At 35.2% G+C, this 21362-nt stretch overlaps 1 protein-coding gene across 2 annotated transcripts in view; it reads left to right on the forward strand.

Annotated features, from left to right (window-relative positions):
* DIAPH2 (diaphanous related formin 2) overlaps nt 1-21362 on the forward strand; it is a 223844-nt gene that overhangs the window by 48612 nt on the left and 153870 nt on the right. For both annotated transcript variants that reach the window (XM_086619411.1, XM_086619412.1), the window contains one exon: nt 2664-2778. In XM_086619411.1, coding sequence (XP_086475537.1) covers nt 2664-2778 — 115 coding nt within the window. The remainder of the gene's footprint in view (nt 1-2663; nt 2779-21362) is intronic.

Below are 21362 nucleotides of genomic sequence, written 5' to 3' on the forward strand. Positions count from 1 at the left end.
GCACACTTACTTGAGCAGTAAACTGCAAGCACAGTCTCTGGTTTGCCAGACTAACCTGTAAGAGCAGTTACGAGTCATTGCTTGCCTCTCAATATAGTTGGTCACATTGTGACAAGAGAGGTTATGCAGGTGTCCAGGTGTGTGTTTGCATCTGTGCTGCTTCACATCCCTTTTTGATCAGTATAGCCACTGCTCCTTCCATATGAAGGAAATAAATTTGGTGTACTAGATAACTGCACCTATCATCAAGACTAAGCAGTCACATCTTAAAAGACAGTTTGTGGTTGGCAGTTTTTTAGTGATAAAATGTGATAGATGTATTGAAGTTTGCTGTAGGAAAAAATATATAAGTCACCTAATCAACAAGGCAAGTCAAAGGAGGACCTTGATGTATTGCATGCCATCTGGTTTGAGCTCTACCTTGGACTTCAGTGTAGTTTGACTGGATGTCTGCTACTTGGGACTACCAGCTAGTGTCTGATACTTTCCTTGAAAACCATATTCTATGTCAACAGTGGGTTGGTACCAAGAACTTAGTAGAATCAAATTGTTGATGGAACGAAGCTGTTAAGTGGCTTAACAGATGGTCATTGCTGACTTTAAGTTGTAATTTGACACACGGAACAACTGTTCAATGTGTGTTCAAATCTGACTCTGAAATAGTGCAGGTTTTTTTTCAGGATGTTTTGCAGCTGGTAAAACTGTTGTAAAATTCATATGGATGTAGATGTACATCTTCTTACCAAGGTGGGTGTTATCAAGTTGTCCTGGACGGAGCTGGATGACATGAGATGCCAGATGTTGCTCCTGGCTGAACCAAATCTTTGGTTTTGGTTGACGCACGTCAGTGCACTTTCTTAGTGCTACAGTACAACATGATAGTGCTGGAAATTCAGGCTCATTACAGAGATTTGCAGATGAGGGTGTTGTTACAAGTAACCAGAGAGTGCAGCAAAATGACATTGATGAGGGCTTTTCTTTGTTTATTTCCACATAATTCTCAGTGCATTTCCAGAAAACTGGACAATTTTTTGAGAATAAATACTAACTTTAACGCTTCTGAATTGAAAAGAAATCACATATTCTTGTTTATATTTTGCCAATTTTCTTAGGGGGGAAAGAAACTTTGTATGCCATTGGCTGTATTATTCTCTCCTAAATTGCTGCTCATTTTTGACTCACCACTGCTTTGTCTGGTTAGGATAGTTTCACTCCTACAATTCATTTGTCTTCTTAACTTATTTAGACATCTTAAGCAGGGAAGACTTCCTGCCGTACATGTAACTTAGGCTTTCCACACAGTTGTCCTTGTCAAGTAGTAACTGATTCTAGAGTCAGTTGCGCTAGTTTTGTGACTGTGAAACATACTCAGACTACTATCCTGTAAACATACAGAAAAATTAACCTTTTAGTTCATAGAATCATAGAATGGTTTGGGTTGGAAGGGACCTTAAAGATCATCTAGTTCCAACCCCCCTGCCATGAGCAGGGACACCTTCCCCTAGATCAGGATGCTCAAAGTCTCATCCAACCTGGCCTTGAACACTTCCAGGGATGGGACATCCACAACTTCTCTGGGCAACCTGTTCCAGTGCCTCACCACCCTCTGAGTGAGAAATTTCTTCCTTATATCCAATCTAAATCTCCCCTCTTTCAGTTTAAATCTGTTGCCCCTTGTCTTATCACCACACGCCCTTGTCAAAAGTCCCTCTCCAGCTTTCCTGTAGGCCCCCTTTAGGTACTGGAAAGCTGCTATAAGATCACCCCGGAGCCTTCTCTTCTGCAGGCTGAACAGCCCCAACTCTCTCAGCCCGTTACTGCAGCCAATTCATTGTAATCAATTATGTTCATGTGCTTATAGAAGTAATTTATAAAGTGTACATCTGAACACTGTGTGTGATGGTGGAAAGTAACTGCAGATGGACGCTTTGCTTGAGTGCTCTGGGAACAGTGCCAAAGATCTGCATACTGAAAAAAAGGAAAGTCTGTTTGATCATCGCTTTTAAGGAGCCATCATTTTGGGAATAAATTTCTTACTATTTAATTTAGTGCCTGTTGTTGTAACTGTGTTCACCATCAGTGTTGGATTGAGGTGGCTTTTAAAAATGGCTGACCTGCAGCTGGGGGTAAAGCAGGTGCATGTTAACAGCTTGATCATGCGGTGCAAGATGGAGGACCAAGGTATTGCAGTGAAATCCTAGTGAGACTCACAAATACAGTATTGATAAATTTATTGAATATCATCTTGGTGTTAAATAGCCCTTAAAAATTAATTGCCATTTAAGCAAACTTAAAAATAAGAATTGACAAGACTTCAAAACCTGGAAGAGGAATATATTTTGAAAAGAAAATAGCTATTCTAAATCATACATGAAGAGTAAAATTGGCTTTCAGCTTCAATGTTGCAGAGTACTTTTTTCTTTTCATATAGCCAGTATCAAAGCCTGTTTGGAAATGGGAGAAATATGATAAAAATAATTGTGTAGATAGAGGGCCGTTCATCCAGTTGTGTTTTGTTCAAGAAGCATCTTTAAGAGAACATAATACTGGAACATACCTAAACTCAATTCAGTCCTATTATCACAGAAGTCCAGTAGTATTGGCTTTAACTTGGCTATTGAAAATACTAGTTATTAACTTTGGAGATGCCATTTTTGTTTCAGATTGAGCCTCAAGAGATAACAGAAAACAGCTTTTGGGTGAAAGCTGAAGAAGATAAATTTGAAAACCCAGAATTGTTTGCAAAATTGGCACTTACCTTTGGAACACAAATTAAAGGTATGTTCTTTTACTTTGTGTTATGCTTTCATTGAGTTTAAAAGTGTGCAATGACAGTCTTTTCTATGCTTTGTGCAATACCATGGAATTAATATATGGTTTTATAGCAGGAAAATGATTTAAAAATGTGTGGTTTTATTAAGCATAGCAGCCTAGTACAAGAATTGCTCCTCCTCCACTTTACAGCGTAATAACACTTAAAAGTGAAGGGTATGTTGAAGACAGACGTGAATTTTCTTCAGATTAAATTAAAATTAAATTTAAATTCTAATCCTAAAATCTTGCTCATCTGCATTAATGTTCCTAGCTGCAGGAACTGTAAGTTGTCTATTCCATACATGGAGGGTTTGTTGTGTAACAAAAATTTACTTGCTTGCATTACTTTGCTAAATCAAAATCCTCTACAAATGCAAGTAAGATGCAGAATGTAACAATTGCAATATGCAGTTGAATCGCAAAATCACAACTCTATAATATGCCTACTGTCATGATTCTAGAATATGTGGGTTGAAACCATCATTCTTTTCAAAGTTCTTAGTGTCCTTAGTCTTTGCTTTCACTTTTTTAATACTATATGGAGCTCTCATTTAAGACAAAAGTCTTTAAATATACTCCTTTAATTAGTATTTAAATGTGTATTGTGTAATCTAAGAAGCATCTGTCCCCCAAGTTATATACAGTAAAATTACGTTGTTAGTGTCATTAGTGAATGATGTAAGTTAGTTTTCCAAGGGTTGAATGCATGAATGCACGCTCTTTAAACAGTTTGCATAATGCCATGGGAAAGTGTCCAGTAGTCTACCAATTTTTGTTGGAACGCAGCGTGAAATGGGTCTGTGTGACTACTAGAGAGAACAATATGGTGAGAATAAAAACTATGCTGGAGCTTTTTGTCAAGTGTAACTGAAGCTGCTCAGTATATCATGTAAGTAGCTCTTCTGCTACTGGTTTTAGAGAAAAAAAAATAATTTCTCAAACACTTAATTCCTTCAATAGGAGATATGATGATAATATTTGTATCTCGACATGGGAATGCAGTTTCTAACAACTGAATATCGGTTATGATTTTGATACTTTAATACCATCCTCAACTGTTCATACATTTCAGATGGTCTTTAAGTACTTCTGAAGCTGCAGACAGCCTCTTCAAGTCTTTTCATTATTATCTGTGGTTAATGGTCAATTGATCAGTATTTCGTATGTGGCCGTTTACTGGTAGTTTGTTTCAGGCACTGAAAAGAAGCGAGTAGCGCTGAAGTAGGGTTCAACAGGAGCTTACTCAGGAGCTAATGAGGAAGCCCAACAAATTGGAGTTCAAAAAGTGGTAGATACTGAAAGAATGAATTCCTGATTGATATAACTACAAATCTTTTATTCATTTATCAAAGAGTTAGAATACGATATACTTTAGGGATATGCATTTGTGGAAGGTGGATAGAGTCAGATGTATCAAGTGTTCATAGGCCAAATATGAATAAAGGAAAACACACTTAAGGTTTTAAAGTGCATTTATGTACTGACTGTAAGCATTTTTGTGCTGCCTTTTTTTTTCTTTAATTTTTCGACTTTGAGAATTAACAATTCATGTGATGCTTTATTTTAACCAGAGAGAGTCTTCTGTTTTAATTTGAACCACTAGAATGCTCTAAATTCTATCAATTACTTGAGGATTTTATTATTTGAAAATTGAGTTGTATTACACATAGAGGTTTGGTGTCCTGGCTATTGTCTGAATTTCAGGAATAAAAACCGCGACTTATACTACTACAGTGTTTGGAAAGTTAGCTCGCGTCTCTCAGAGGACTGTAACTTTCCTGAACCATTTCTCGAGTACATTCCTTGAGTTATTTCTGAGTATGTCTTTTTCTGTGCTTTTTTGAAACTCCTGCAAAGAGTTAGTCATAGCCGTGTTTTTCATAAGATAAATATACAATTCTTTCACTCAGAGCTCTTGCTCTTTTCAGTAGTTACTGAATCTGAGCCATTAGTATTCTGCTTTTACAATGCTTCCCACTTTCTGCTCTAGATGTTCAGATATTACATGCAGTAATACAAAAGCAACATCTGCAGTTATTTAATGCTTTTTTCCATACTGAAGTTTGATAGATTCTTGGCTTATAGCCTTGCAGTGACGTTAAAATGTGTGGGGTTTGTCACTGGTTTCAGTGTGATAGCAAGAAAGGCAAACCTTTAAGGGAAAGAACCCCTAGCAGCAGATAACACAACGGAATGAGACCTTTCTTAATGAAAACAATAAGCTTCTGCCTTGAGCTGAATTCTCTCATCAGAAATGTGAAGAAATATTTCTGAATTCCTGAAAATCTTCTTCATTAAAAATACTGAAAAACTCCTCCTGAAATTTTTGACAGAGCTGTTGTTTTTGTGTGAGAGGAAATTCTTCTTGACATAGTTGCACAGTTTTGAAACTACTAACAACAGAAGTTGTCCAAATAGCTTACTGTGGTGATAGCCTTGAAGATATTTTTCTTGTTCTTCCTTATGTTGTTCTCAGTTCCTGGTTGTAGAAAATAGCATGTCATATGAAAGGATGAGAAGACTGTTAAAAATGCTGCTACATATTACCCAGGATATTAAAATCTTATTTGGCTGACTTGTAGAGAAAGTCAATGTCGTCTTTCTTTAAGTTCAAGTTTTTCTTAAAACTTGAAAACCTACTCGAAGTCAAGGAGAGTCTCAGAGCATTCAGTTGCAGCACAGGCTCAAATAATTGCATTCCACAAGCAACTTTTCTGCAACTGCTGTCTGTGAAAGGAAGCATTAAATGATATTCACTCTTCTTCCTCACCTTTGGCCTTAACAGTCACAGACAGCTCATTGATCCCCAAAATACTTATTTCAAGCGTAATCTAGGATCAAGTTTCTCTTCTACTTTGTCCCATTTCTTGGTGTGGTCTCCTAATATATTACAGGAGAATGATAGAAAGACAAATAGAAATGCATTTTATATTCTCTCGAGAGCACGGTCGGCATGTAAAACAAATAAATGGATGAATGGAAGAAAACTGACAATTGCCAAAAGCAATTGTGATGACTTAGTGTTTGCTATCTTGTATTTCGTGGCATTTTGGAATGCCAATGGGAATAGTAACTCAAGTAAACCAAACGATAGTATACACACTTACTAAAAATTTGCAATTCCATATATGTTGCAGCACTCAAATTTGATTAAACCTCTGAATTCTATTCTTGATTCTCTGGCACAATGAGAATTAAACTTTGAGGTTTTGCCTCATTATTATAGTTTTAAGGTACTCCAAGAGTAACTTAATGTTGGTTGTTACTACACTATGTGCTGCCTTGCTATCTGAGTACTACCTGTTTTCAAGGAAGGCAGCCAAAGCTGCAGGGAAGCAGTGCTTTTGAAGACCAAAAGTAGAGGACAGGCAGGGAGGAAGTCACAATAAGACACTTCTGAAGCACAATTTTCATTAGTTAACGAATTATTGCATTCGTCAGTTAACTGCTTGTGAAACAAGAATGTTTAATCATAGAGCACCAGAAGCAAAAAGGAATATTCTCTCACTGATAAAATAACTTTACGTATACTCACATCCCAATTTTCTTCTAAAAATTATGCATAAGGTTAAATCTTTACTTGCTACTGTAAGATTAGATTTTTAATACTGGTGCCCTGTGAATATGTAGAATGGAGACGTTCAAGGCCAGGTTGGACAAGGCCCTGAGCAACCTGATCTAGTTGGAGATATCCCTGTTCCTTGCAGGGGGGTTGGACTAGATGACCTTTGAAGGTCCCTTCCAGCCCTAACCATTCTATGATTCTATGATTCTATGTTTTGAGTTAGATTCAAATTAGTACTAACAGTCAAACTGCAGTATTTGTTCTGTGAAATCAGTTACTGAGCACAGTTATGAAAACATCTGTTGTACGAGGAGCCATGGAAACATGAAAAATCGTTCCCTTTCAGACTTTACAGGATTCTGGGATCTTGGGGTTTGAACTAAGTTAATTGAGATCTAGTTAACACTGTCTCAGTTCAGTCTGGAAGGATTTTCTCCATTTTTCTTCAAGAGAAATACAGATGATCGAATTCCTCTTAAAGGGCCTCTGACAAATGGACTACAGGGATTCAAATTTTCATTAAAGATCTTAGATAAGTGTTTTGAGCTTGGAATTGTGCTTCTAGACGCAGAAATGGAAACAATGATTGTAGTCTCACAGTTGATTTTGGCAAGTAAGTGATAGATCAGGCACACTTGAAAATGAATGGGCAACTGTGGTGGGTGTTAATGGGTTGGGTAGCATTAAGATGTGGAACAATTACTGCGTTTTGGGTGGCAATGAAACACATAGATGTGTATTCCCTTGTGTAGCTGCAAAGAGGAGTAAAGATAGTATTCGTTTCCAATCAATTACTTGTTTTCTTTTGACCTGGTTAATTCTAAGAGAGAATCTGATATTATCCAGAACTTTTTGTGAATCGTGTTGCCTAAAAGTGAAAGCAGTGATTTTGCTGGTGAAAACATCCGTCATCCTTTTCCAGTTTTTGAGTCATGACTTGAAAATTTCAGGCTCAGTAGTATTTGGTTTGCAAAATAATCTTATCATGGATTTATTTGTGTTTCTATAAGGAATTAGAAGCAAGAGGAAGGAATTCTATTGAGGTGTTGTTAGCTCAATGTTGTCTTCTTATTTTTAAAACAGTTAAATCTTACCTGCAAGCACCAGCTTTTCAGACAAGTTTTGTTGTGGTTTTTTCGTTTTTTTTTTTTTTTGTGTGTGTGTGTTTTTTTTTTTGTTGTTGTTGTTTTGTTTTTGTTTGTTTTTAACAGGGAGGATAACCTTTACATAGTGAGGCTTTTTCCTTTTTAAAACTCGTGTGATCAATTTTAAGCTTTATGTTATCACTTAAATATTTTATTACTTAAAAAATCCCCACCTTTCCAGTTTATGGAGTATAAAGAAAATGTAAAATAAACTCAATGAACAATCCTCCTTAGCTGGATTACATAGTATGAGCTCTGTAGTATTTCTCAATAACTGAAGAGAGGAGATCCGTGTGATCAGATTAATGCATCTCGTCCTTGGGAGTCTATTATGTGACCCTAAGCCATTAATTTCTGTTAATACGCAGTGAAATTATGAGGTGTCTTGTCAGCTAAGAATGCCTTCTTGTTGCTGTCTTTACATGATCCCACTATCAAAATTCTAAAACTAAAAACCCACCCATTTTTGATTAAATACACAGTAGTAATTTTCTAGTGAAGGAAATGTTGTAATGAAGTTGAATAAGAATTTATGCTTAGGGTATTAATCCAGTCTGGTTATATATCTCTGGAAACTTGGGCTACTGCTTTTTGGTGGGCTTGGGGCTGCGTATGTTTGTATTTCTGTAGAATGTCTCTTAAAAAAAAAACCCAAACTATTAAAATGGAGTGTTTAAAATGTTAGTGTTCTTGACAAGAACCTACTTAATAGCAAATCTTTCAAACCAGTGTGATGTCTGCAGTGCTGTGTGGAATATGATCTCAAAACCTCCCTATGTTGGTATTTAATTTTGTGAATATTAAATACATACAGAATTGTATGATGAAGTATTTTCTAGCAGGTAGAAGTAAAGGATCCAAATGTTATGGCTCTGTAGATAAGTTGTGATACATCATATGCTTGCAGCCGCAGATAACTTTGTAATAATGTGACAATACTGACTGTTTCTGGCCTGCTGCTATCAAAATCACTTTTCACTGTTTGATTGATAGTCTAATTGCAAAACACTGCAAAGCAAGTTAATGCCTTCTCCCTAAAGGATCATGTTAATTTCTGGCTCTTGTAATTTAGGTTGTGTATTTTGCCAGTCAAGAATGATAGTAGTGCTCTGAAGAAATTAATTATGTGTACAGTAGATCTGTAAAGGTAGTAATTAGTACATAATAGTCTGTAACTGCTGGGATTGTTCGAGTGCAGAATTCATTATCCATCCAGCTTACCTCAAGGGAAAACTTCTCGATCAGTGTTCTGTTGCTTCTTTATGATTAGACTTTTAAAATACGATTCAACAATCATTTTGATATGTTTTCAAAATCGAAGTAAGGTTTTAATAGCTAAGTTGTATTTTTCACATTACAGGAGTTTGAGTGAGAAAGGACAAGAGAAAATCGAAACTTGCATGTAAACCATAATTGAACAAAAGATGAACAAAATATTCAGGGTTTTTTTTATATATATGATGTAATAATATATACATACTATAAAATATATTAAATAGCTTTGTTTAATATGGTCTAGTTTTAATAATTACAATATGAAAACTTAGGTGGCCGTCCAGCCCTACCTTTGATATCTCCCTCTGTGAACAACTTTTAGGACTCATCCGTAGCTTAGTTTTAAAATATTAGTAATCATGAAAAATTAATAAAACGTTGATAGGATTAACTAAAACTTAGTTTTAACTTGTTCATGTTTTGGGTCAGTGCCAGGGTTTTTGTATCTAAAATTGTTGTGTTGGTTGAGGAGTAAGAGGGTTGAAATGGGGAGCTGAATGTAGTGTGAAAAGTTTTGTTGGAAAAATTTAAGAAAGAGTGTAATAAACATATGAAAAAAGCTGAGGAGCAGTCCAGGGAAAAAACCTTGCTTCTGAGGAAGACACAACGTGTGACATGATGAGATTAAGAAAAAAGTGATGTTTAGATAAGACTAACTACAGTGACGATATCAACGTCTCTTCTTTTGTCAACATTATTAATAATACTTACTTGAAGGTGATAGTTTCTTTTTTAGGCTGTAAAGGTAAGACTACAAACAGTTCAGGAAACTGTACTATAAGTAGATAACAATGCTTATCTAAATGAGTTTATTGTAAACATTATAAGGTAAATATTCTTTTTTAACTCAATGTTTTCGTGAACAAAAAGTACACAACCCTTATAATGGAGACTTCAACACTTTTGTCCTTTATTTAAATATTAAGTCTAATCAAAATACAACAGACGTCATTATTCCAGTTACACTGATACTAGCACTCAAATATAAACTTATCATCCACCCCTTCTTTTTTCTGATGATGTGCTCACCCATCCTATATCTTCCTAAAGAGTGAAGGTCAAATGGTGTTGCAGCAAGTCATCAGCATCTCGAGTTCCTTACCACAAGTTTTATGATCTTACTGCAGAGGCTTTTTTTTTCCTTTTAAGTCTGCTTGCAGTTCTTCTAGCCTTCTGGTAAAACAATATTTAAAAGATATTGACAATTTTCTTTCTGTTAGTAGATCATTGACCAGGGTCTTCTGTTTGCATTTGTAGATTAGGGTAGCTTATCCAAGACTTTCTTCAGTTCTGGTAAAATTTCTGTACTTTATTCTTCACTGGCTTGAAGTGTTTGAATGACTACATTCTAATTAAATTGAACTATTGGCACTTGAGCTGTGGTAGTCTTTTGATTGTCTCCTATTTTCTGTGGATACATGTCACTTGAGGTCTAAATGTCAGCTTTCTTAGGGTGGAGAAATAAAGGCCAGTATAGGTGGGCTACTATCCCCACCCACTTTAACTTTTGTTTTCCCTTGCTTGTGACATCCACCAGAACACCTTATTATAGCTTAAATTTATATTTTCCATTGTTAGGAAAACATGCCAGAAAACTTAAACAACTTACCTACTTCACTATTCGAAACTGTCCTTCCTCAAAAAGATGTATAGTACAGCAGTATAAAAGACACAACTGTCTGTTTTTATTTTCCTCATATGTGCTGAACAAGTTAGAGCATTTAAACCGGGAAGATACAATGTCCTTAATAAATTTTCATCGGAGTTTAATTAAAACAGGCCTTCTGGTTTTAACATGTTTTGTTCCTACTGTTAACATGTAAATTCTGTAATGTCCACGTGCAAGTAAATAGCGTAGTCTTCGTCATGAACATCGTGCAGATGTTCACATTATGTTCACATGTGGAATACTCAAGTGCAGTTTTCAGTGAGTTTTCTTGAAGGCCCTTTTGCTGCTACTTGTTGAGCCATTGAATGTTCACAGTACTTTGCGTCTTTTGGGCCTTAGTGCACCTTCTAAATTTCAATTGTGCTGGGTACCTTTATGCAAGAGGAGAATGTAGAACTGACTATGAAGTCATCTAGTCAGGAAGGGCATTTTAAAGCTGTATCTTTTGTGTTCTACGTCTGATACAAAGCAGGCTGATTTTTGATCTCCTGAAGAAAATAGTGTGTAATTTTTTTCTTCTGTAAAAGCACTCATTCTTAAAGGATACTGTGTTATTTTGAGGGTTTTTTAAATTCTAGAGTAACTTAGAGTCTTTCTATTTATACCTCTACCAGATATTGATGAGAGGGAAGAAGAAAGTAAGGCAGGCGAGTTTCAGTGTAAGTTAGTAGATATTATTAAGTTAGTATTATTAAGTAGATAGTTAACTTTTTGCTCCTTTCTCTTGCCCCTCTAGGTAACAGGTATGTCTTTCTGACATGAATTTTATTATTTTTAAGTTCTTCTGTGACCAGTTAGTCTACTGAAGCAGGTAGTGTTCTTTGATCAGAGGGGATGTTTTAGTTTCAAACATTCTCATTGAAATAATTAGATTTGAATGCATTAATGTGGTTTTAAAGTTTTGTTTTTCGGCTATTGAAGTGATGTAATAATTCAAGGGCGGTTATACCTCTGTGTAATGTTCCTCTGTCAATATTACAAAGCTGATATTCAGTGTTACTCTTGACTGACAAATGACAATATGAAATACACCTCATTCTTCTTCAGCCCTTCCCTTTTACTTAACGTAATGAAACATTTTTAGTTGGAAGAAAAAAAATCGTACTTATCTTCCTTTTCAGCTGTTTCTTAGTAAAGAGATAAGTAGCAGCCAAAGAATGAGGTTTATGCACTGTTCTGCTTGAAGGAGAACTGTGTGCATTCATTTATATTTGGTAGTTATAAATAAAAGGAATAGGGATTAATACTTTTGAAAAATGTATCTGAATTTGATATGCTAAAATCCCAGATCAAATTCATCAGCGAACTTAAACTTTTACAAGCTTTAAATGGACTCAGTTTTGTCCAAAGTTCCTGTATCCCAGCTGTATTTGTAGGCTGGAGACAACAAACTTCAGTTTAATAGAGACATCTCTGTTCTGAAGCGCAGATATGTTGTACTAGCTCAACTGTATGCATGGCTTTGGTGAAATGAACAGAAAGAATAAAACCCACAAACTCACAGTGTTTTTGTTTCTGGATTGCAAACTGCAGGTGGCTCCCTTGGTCTTCGGATTAATTCAGCACATATATGTTTGTTTCCTTTCTCTCCTTGCCCTCTCCTTTTCCGAAGTGTAGGAATCCAAACCAAAGGAAGATAATGCTTTGCAATGGAGGGCAGCCTAATGTTTCTGGGTTTTAGATGAGTTTCATTTATTTAGATTGCATGCTTAGGTGATCAGTCTTCATATCTCAGTTTCACATAGAAGTGAAGTAGGCTGGTTTGTTTTCATCTTTCAGTGAATTTGCAATTGTTCTTTTTCAACAACAGAATAAATTGAAGTACTATAAAGAAGAAAGAATAAGGTATTAGTTTGCCGTTTTTAATCTTTTCTTTTCCTTCTCAACTGGATTTATCCAATAGGTAAACAGTCAAAATCAGGAATGGACAAAGCTTTTAATTATTTAAATAAACTGCTACCTGAAATTATTATCACTTGGCATAGGTTTATATATGTGTGTGTCTGTACTTGTATTTATATATATATATTTGCTTTTTTTCTTTCTAAAATGATCTTAGAATTGTTTAAGTAACAATCACAGTAAAAGCTGAAGAATATATTTCTTGATTAAGGAAAAAATATTTGTATATAATTACCATTGAATTAATAGCTTTTCTGCCCAGAATTGTCAAGGCGATTTGTGCCAGATAACGATACCCAGTCTTGCTATGTTTAAAGTATCAAGAGAGAAAAGAAGTGAGGAGAAGGCGGCACATCTGTTCTTTGTATTCAGTTTTGCGTCAGGTAGTAAGGCTTAACTGCAGAAGTTGACCCTTAATAGTTATACTTTATTTATAAACTTTTAGTAGTTACACAGAAAAGCATAGTTTCCGAATTGACCTTAGGAATGATGCATGTAGTTTTGCTGCAGCTGGGCTATTGTTCAGGAGGATCACAAATGAGGCCTCCCAAGAATTACTTGTATATATGTTACTGTGTAAAATTTTTTTGTTTGAGGAAGCCACTGTGCAAATGATAGCTGTTCGATAGCACGTGCTCCTGTTGAAGGGAGCATTGTCTTTTACTTCAAGAGCATCAGTACTCATTTCATTCATTTTAGTGTAAAAGGACTAAAATGAGAATAACGTTCTGAAGGGGCCAAAATAAAGCAAGCTTCCAGTTAGGAGGCAATGTTTGTAAATTTTAGTTCTTCATCTTGTATTTCAAATAGCATTTTAGCACACTTAAATGATTCCTTTTCTATGTGGAAAGTAATTTGTAACAATGAGTCTCAAAGAATACATATCTTATTTTGAAAAAACACACTAAGTAAAATAGATGTACTGTTGGTATGACCTACTAGCGATTATACTACTTATTTGCTAGAAGTAGATTAGAAGCTTAATATTCACCCCCAAATTTAGATTTAAAAGACAGTGTAACAAAGAAGTCTTTTACTCACTTTAGTTAGGACTGCCTAACAGTTCTGTGTTGATTGTATTTAACACGAATTCTGTATGATAAAACAGAGTGTTGTATGATGAGATGTACTGCTGGGCGTTATCACAAGTATTGCTGGGAACAAATGAAGGCTTTCTTTTTGTAGATTATTTGGATGCTAATATTTTGACTGCAAATTTTGTTTGTGGTGGACTAATGTGAGGGAGCACTAATACTTTGTGAAGACTATGGTTTGAAACATGCAGACAGTTTGAAATTCCCCCCCCATCCCAGTTTGGGACTGTAGACTTGTCTTTATCATGTGACAGTGAATGAAGAATCTCTGAGATTAAAAAAAAATCTATTTAGACTTTCTCAGAAGTTTGGATCCATCTATGTTGTGTTATTTTTGCTTTTTTTATTCGTGCCATAGGGTTGAACAGATGCAGGAATTTTACTGGAGATCTCAGGCTGTGGTACATTTTAATTATGTCTGTCTTTAGGACTCTGGTCTTAAAAGTTTCGTGGTGTATTCATAGGGGAAAAATTAGTGAGGGACGGGTCAGACATGCATTTTTCCTAGGCCTCCTATTTGTTATTCCTGGAGCTAGCTTGCTTTGCATATCCACTAATTAGTATTTTTTCAGAGCATTGGTATTGTATGAGAAGGTTTCAGATGGAGTAGTTTGGATATTAGCTTGGTTAGCGTTACATAAAGGACTGTAATAATTGCGGCTTCAAAAAAGGAAATACGTGTAGTCTGTATGTGAATTAAATTATATTCAGATTGAGAGACAGATGGGAAATAAGTTGAGATCTGGGATATTTGACATTTGCTAACTTTATTCATTGGTTGCTTGAGATAAATCATAATGTATTCCACATGTTTCCTATAGAAATTGAGTTCATTTTGAAAATCAGCATTCTATCTCTTCTGAATCCAGGTCAAATGCTCTAATGTGGAGGTGGTTCCTTTAATTTTAGTTTAATTAGCACTGCTTAACTCTTTGGAGTGTTACTAGAGTACGTGTTAGCCTTCTCCACTGAAGACTTGAGGAGCAAGGATACAAAATAGCAAACCCTACTAGTTACTTCATGATCGTGTTACTTGTACAGATACGGGCTGATTTTCTGACTTTTTTAGTGCTAGGCATGAAACCGAGACTGTAGAGGATGTCACGTGTTTATATGTTTGTGGTAAGACTATCATTTGGTTAAGAAATCTGTGGAAGTGTTTCTGAAGAATATTAATAAACCCCTGCTGCTCCGTTTCAGCAGTAGAATTTAGGGCGGGTCATTTTTGTTTTTCTCAAGTATGAAAGTTTTACTCTCATAGTCTTTCTGGTTAAATAAAGTGTAATAGTTTTAGTGCTTGAGTAATTTTAGGTATTTGTTGGTATGCCTTCAGTAAACTTTGGGAACTGCTTGGTAATTATAAAAATTTAATATATTAATGAACCTCTTCTGTATTGTTTCATTCATAAAAATCTGGTTTTGGAAATGCGAGTAACTGATATTCAGTATCTGATATTCAGAAAGTGAGGTTGGTGTTGGGGTTCTGGTGAACTTGTAGAGTAGTCTTTTGTGTTAAAGACTTCAAAAATACTGGAGTGAGAACAGTTGTGTACTGTCTTAAAAGATCTCTTGTATGTGTGTTGAACGATTTTGTGACTGATCTGTCTTAGTTTTAATGTTGTGAGGTTTTGGTGGTAACTTACAGAATTCATATATTAGTTTGGCCCAAGTTCTCAGAATTTGAAATCTAAAATCTTGAAGAGGAAATGTGGAAGAGTCAATTCTAACTATAAAGAAAAGTGAAGGGGAGGTAAACTCTCAAAGGCATGCTTTGTTTTTTTTCTACATTTAGTCTCTCAGAAGTCCCCATTAGAAAAGAGTGAGGATCACTACTTGTCATCTGCAGAAAAGTGTGTTACCCACATACATATATTCAGCAAGTTTGAAATTCCAGCCTGCTGTGTGATAACTCTATCAGTAGTTAGTACATTCTGTGCCTACTCTATGCCTTGTTTTTCTAAGGAAAATAGAGATTTTGTTTGTAGCAGCTTTATAAAATATAGGAGATGAAGAAAGCCAGTTATGTATTCCGAAATGTCTATTTCGGTTGCAATGATGCAGTGCTCAAATAAACTATAGCACATTTAACGAGCAGTTGAGGACAGAGACACGTGTACGAGGCACACCAGGGAAAGGGATTGTGTACAAAGACTAATTAGCATGAAATATGAATACATTCATGAAGTCGTCTTGATCTATAATGCTTTTACAGAGCATATTTCTTCTATGAATTTGAGGAAAAAGAAATTCAGAAGTTGAACTGAAAAAAGAAGTGGGTTTTGTTTGTTTTTAAACAAATAAAAATCTGTGTTCCTGGAATAAAACATGTTTTGTGTGAATAGGTAAAAAGATTAGACTGAAAAGATTTCTTTCTCTAATGTCAAAACAGAAAAAATAACCCTTAAAAGACACTCCTCTTCAAGTTTTTGTTTTTTTTTTTTGTTTTTTTTTCAGCTTCACTTTTTTGCAAGGGAATTTAAGTTAGATACTAGGAAAATCTATTTAATTTGAAGCTAGTTACTCAGAACATCATTAAATAGCACATTCCATGGATTTCACAGTAATTTTTTGTTAAATGAACTGTTAAGGTTATCTGTTGAGGAAATTTTCCTGAAGCATGTATCTTTGATGTGTAAGAATTTATATCTATGTATATACATAAAATACACTGATAATGAGTTGGAGGACAATCACTTGTCATTCTAGGTCTGTGTTCTATAATTCTATTCAGGATGGTTTTAAAAGTATCTTTTGCCTTCTGATGTGTTATTTTGAGCTGTAGCCATGTTGTTCTGGAAACTTTCTGAATATTGGTAAAAGAAGCTCCATATGCTCCATATGTAGTTACTACTAGAAAGCTGAGTGTTCTGATGCAGGTTCTGCAGCTGAAGTCAAGTCATGCAGTTGGCTGTGAATTTGTGACCCAAGTGAAAGTGAGGGGGCCAGGGGGTTAGATAATAAGTCTGGAGGAAAGGATGGAAAACAGATGTATGAGTTACCAGGGAAGTTTGTGCTGACTATGAAATAGGCTATGCACCTAGATTTTAATATCCTGAAAGCTTCCAGCAGAGTTCCAGGAATAGCTGTGTATTTGTTTAAATAAAGACGTAGTTATAAGCAAAATTTGTGGCATTCATGGCCTTACTTGGGAAATAATTCTTTTAAGTCTGTATTAGAGATGTACCCTCCATCTTTCAGCAACACCATAGCTAGTACATTTACATTAGTTCCTAAATGTACTTCCTCTCAAATTTCTCTTACAGAAAATTCTACATTATTTTTTATGTAAAAATAACAAAATCTCATCTGATTCATGGCCTAGTTCCAGTTACGTGTTGTGCTGACCAGCAATGATGTATATACAAAAAATGCTCCCCCCCCATGCCTGTTGGTTTTATGTGCAAAACTGATTTTTCTTCCTTTTTTACTGTCAAAAGAAATAAATTCATCATCTGCTTTTGAGATTGCAACTTTTATCTGATTGATAGTAGTTTCAACCGTAATTTTGCTAGGAGATGCTTTGAACAGAATATCTGTCTTTGCAAGAGTTTCCGCCATGTATACAGGGAGTAAGGATAGATTTGTTATCTAAATGATTAAAGTTTCTTTGGAGAAAGATACATTAAAAAACGATATAAAGCATTCAAAGTTAGCAATCATGCTATTAAGATTCTGAATTCATTGAGAAACTAAAAGTGCTAGGTATATAGGCATTAACACAGATAAAAAGCAGATAATTTTGTTGAATTTTTGAATTACATGTTAATGATCTGTAAAGGATGTAAAGAGTATGCAAAATTGTAATTTTAACTTTAAGTGCTGTGTGCCTTGTGTAGTTGTGGGAAACTGAAACTTGTCTGAAACTTCATTCTTTCAGATAACTTTTACTGTTTTGTAAGGTGGGAATATAATTATTTTAGAATACTAGTATGGAATAATTTCGCAAGGTGAAGAGGCAGGGGAATAAGAAATTTATGGCTTATAGACTTTCTAAAAGTAAAAAGTCCACATGGTACACTGGCTTATTTTTATAAATCAATGAGGACCTCTCTGTAAGTTGCATATTCTGAACAGTAGTATGTGTGGAATAAGCTTGGAGGTCTTTCTTGCAACGCTTTTTGTTTTTGCATTTAAGACATTTGGATCATTAGCACTGGGATACTGCCTTCTGAATGAATCATTTGAGCCAAATTTTGCTTATATAGGTAATATAAAGGTAAGCAGAACATAGATTGCATCTGCTAAATTGAGAATATACTGTGGATTCTGTATGCCTATATGCTTAAAATGTGTTGAGGTGAAAAGTGAGACTTGACCAAGTTGATAACAGTAAGAGATGGGTAGCTGTGTGTTTCAGGACTATTTTTAGTCTGCTTCGGTGCAAGTGTCTTAATCTAATACTCTGGTAGGTCCCCTAAGACTAATCTTTTAGTGTGAAAGTAATTTATCTTCTACCTCTTGAAGGCAGATAATCATTGTGCATGTATTAAGTGAGCACCTGGGTTTTTTCAAGCCTCTTTGAGATACTTGGATCTCAAGAAAGGTTTTCCAAGTTTGATCTGTTGGAAGGTAGTAATAACATATACAACCATACAGGGTTTTCTTCAGGCTGGTTGAGCCCAGTATTTTGTCTTCAACAGGTGATGGAGAGCAGATGCTTTGGCGGAAGAGTAAATACATGTTAGCTAATATGTGTTAAATGTCTATGTCTGTATGTGCATGGACAGCATAAACCCAGGTCCCAACAGTAGACAGTTTTTTCTGAGCCAGAGGTCACATCTTTATACAGAGTTAAATCTTCAATGTGTTTTTTCTTCAGTGAACTCGTGATCTTTTAGCATTTGTAACCTCTGGCATGGATCTTCTCTGTATTTCAAACAAACAAGTAGTTTTCCAGTGTTTCAGTCCTGCTGCTTGCTAGTCTTCCTGGTTTATTGCCTCCTTTTTCTGTCTTTGCAAGTTTCGTTAATTGCTAATTTATATTTATGTTCTCGTATTTTCAAAGACTACAGAGGAGAAGACCAAAATTGTACATGATACACAAAAAACCAACAGTAATACATCATTGAATGATGGCCATTATTTAATAAGTATCAGTCGATCTACCTCAGTTATTGGAGGGGAACCTCATGGTTTTGCTTGTCTTAATATGGAATCATGAAATGTCTCAATTACAGTTTGTTTTTGAGAGTTATGGTAGTACGCCAGAAACGTTTCTCTGTCATACTCCATGGAAATTCTATTGGGATGACCTTAGTTAGAACGATCATTAGTCAGAATGATTGTAATGTGGAAAGGTGCAATCCGTCTTCGCTGTGACAATGTGCGGTGTGGCAGTTCCTGTTCCAAACAAGTCGCTGCCCTCCAATGTGTCTGGTCAAAACTGTAAGTAATTCTAATCTACAGGTTGCAGCAGCCTGTGTTCCTGCCACTGACATGTAGAAAAACATTTGTCCTCACATATGATTAGATTGAAAGGTGTGCTTGTTATAGATGATATGCAACTAATTAGATTTATTTGATACCGTCCACTACGATGCCACAATTTGAAACATTTGTTTATGGAAGACTTAACTTACCAAAATTTTATAAATAAGGATTACAGTTACTATTTGTATTTAGTAACTGTCAAAGCTGTGATTACTGGTCAGCTTCACAGGGCAGTGCTTACTGGTTATAGAAATTAATAGAATCTGTTAAGACAGATAATTTCCCAATTAGTTTTAATATGATCCTTTTCCCCTGTGAAATTACGCTTTGGACATGATACATGTGAAAGCATCCCTTCGAGTTCTACTGGCTTAATAAAACAATAAATACCAGCTAATTACCAATATTTTTTTTAATCTCTAAATTAGTAGGAGAGTAGAACTCTTTACTAGACATGAAATAAAATTTCTGAAGTACTAAGTGAATGGAAGTATAACATTGTGTATTTCACTGTACCACATTACACTTCAAAAACTACAGTAGATCTCGAAGGTGGTGAAGAAAATGAAGGTTTTGGGACTTAGATATGTAGAAGTGAAACAAGTTTTCATGCATGTTTGTTTAAAACCTTGATGGTAGAGAAATACTTCAAAAGGGAGAGGATACTGGAATATGATTTGGTAATGTGTGTCTTAGTTTTTAAACGTTTGGTCGGGAGCTCTATATATCGAATATCACAGTGAAAGAGGAAAATAAATCAATTTGGCACTTCAATTTTTGCTAAAATTTTAGTCTGTTCCGTTGAACGTGAATACCTACTTAACTTGACTATATAAAAGGATTTTTGGATCTTGGGATCGTTTTATCTTCATGATTTCTAAAAATCTGTTGGAAAATGTGATTCCCCTAAGTGTCTTTGTTGGGAAAGATACGCCTCTAACAAGCCTAATCAAGGAAGAGGAAGAATAGCTGAACTATTAATCTAAAAAACTTTTTGTTTACTAGACTTAGTAAATAAACTCTGTAATAACTGAAAACAAGTTTATTAAAATCTTAATTAAAACATGATAGGTTTTTGACATTTTGTTTTACTTTTTTTTGGTCTGAATCTTGGTACTTTTACTTTTGAGAGTTATATGAATAACAGGTGTACCAGTTAGAATCTGGAATATAATTATAGCTCTTCTGTCTCACAGTTCTGTAGTGATGATGGCCTGATATCAGAGGAGAAAATGTAACTAGGACATGAGACTGTCTAAATTAGAAACACCGTTATAGGCAGCATGTTATTTTTTTATAGGCAAATGTCTTCTCTGACCCACATGACAACTTAGTGTGTTACTTTTGAAATGCACGGACTGATCTCTTGAGCCAGGCACTAATATATGGGCAGCAGAGACACGTAATAACTCAGTGCCCAGCACAACCCACCAAGGATAAGCATCTCTTTGGAGCAAAACCCAACATGTTCATGTTAAGTGTTGCCGATGTTGAAGCAGTGGCAAAGGGAGAAATGGGGTGGACAGTCCTGAGGCTTTTTTTTGTATAAATATTCATAGAGGCAATGTGAGAGAAGAGTTCATCAAAAAGGCTACTAGCTTTTATTCCAGCTTCTTACAGCACATGTACGGCACAGTTAAGTAGGCCCATTGAGGATGTTTTCGGTTTAATCATTGTTTGCCTGCTGTTGTTTGATTCCTAATGTTCAGAAGGAGCACTTGCTTGTGTTTCTGTGGCCATTTGTATGTGATGAATTGTTAATACTCACTGTCTTTCAGCAAAAGCAACATCTTTTATGTTGGTCTTAAGCAGGGTAAATGGAAGGGGGCAAAATCAGTTGTGTGTTTGGGTTTTGTGTTGTGGTTTTTTGTTTGTTTGTTTGTTTTTAAATAAAGTGTTTGTGACCCAGACATCATCTTAATTTCAAGCTGTTGATAGAAAGCTGAAAGCAACTGTGATATGGAGTGGTTAATTAAGTGCACTTTAACTTTAGCTGTATAACTTTAATGCACAAGTTCCTGTTGCAGACTTTCAAATTGCACTTGAAAATTGACTGGTTACAAACATTTTAGGGGAATTTTAATAGAACAAGAAATATTTCTTGTGATCATTAAATATGGTGATCAAATATTATAACAATCAATTGTATTATAAGAACAAATAATAGGAATATAGATCTCCTGCTATTTTTTGATAAAACTGATTTTTAAAACTAATTACTTTTTGATTCCAGAGGGCGTAATCTGTTGGGTTGATGTCACTTTCTTCAGCTTCATTACATTAATTAAGCAAAAAACTTAAGAGATTGCAAGAGGTCCCATATTTTCTTCCCCTGTCAGTTTTGGTTTCTTTTATCTTGAGAGCTCAAACTGAGATCCACTTTCAGATCAATTGCTCACTTTCTTTTTAATAATTCTTTCTTTATTTATTTTTTTTATTTTCAACTTCGTACCAAGTATTTAGCTCTT

The sequence above is a fragment of the Tauraco erythrolophus genome, chromosome 13 (genome assembly GCF_009769465.1).
Source record: "Tauraco erythrolophus isolate bTauEry1 chromosome 13, bTauEry1.pri, whole genome shotgun sequence".
NCBI lineage: Eukaryota > Metazoa > Chordata > Aves > Musophagiformes > Musophagidae > Tauraco > Tauraco erythrolophus.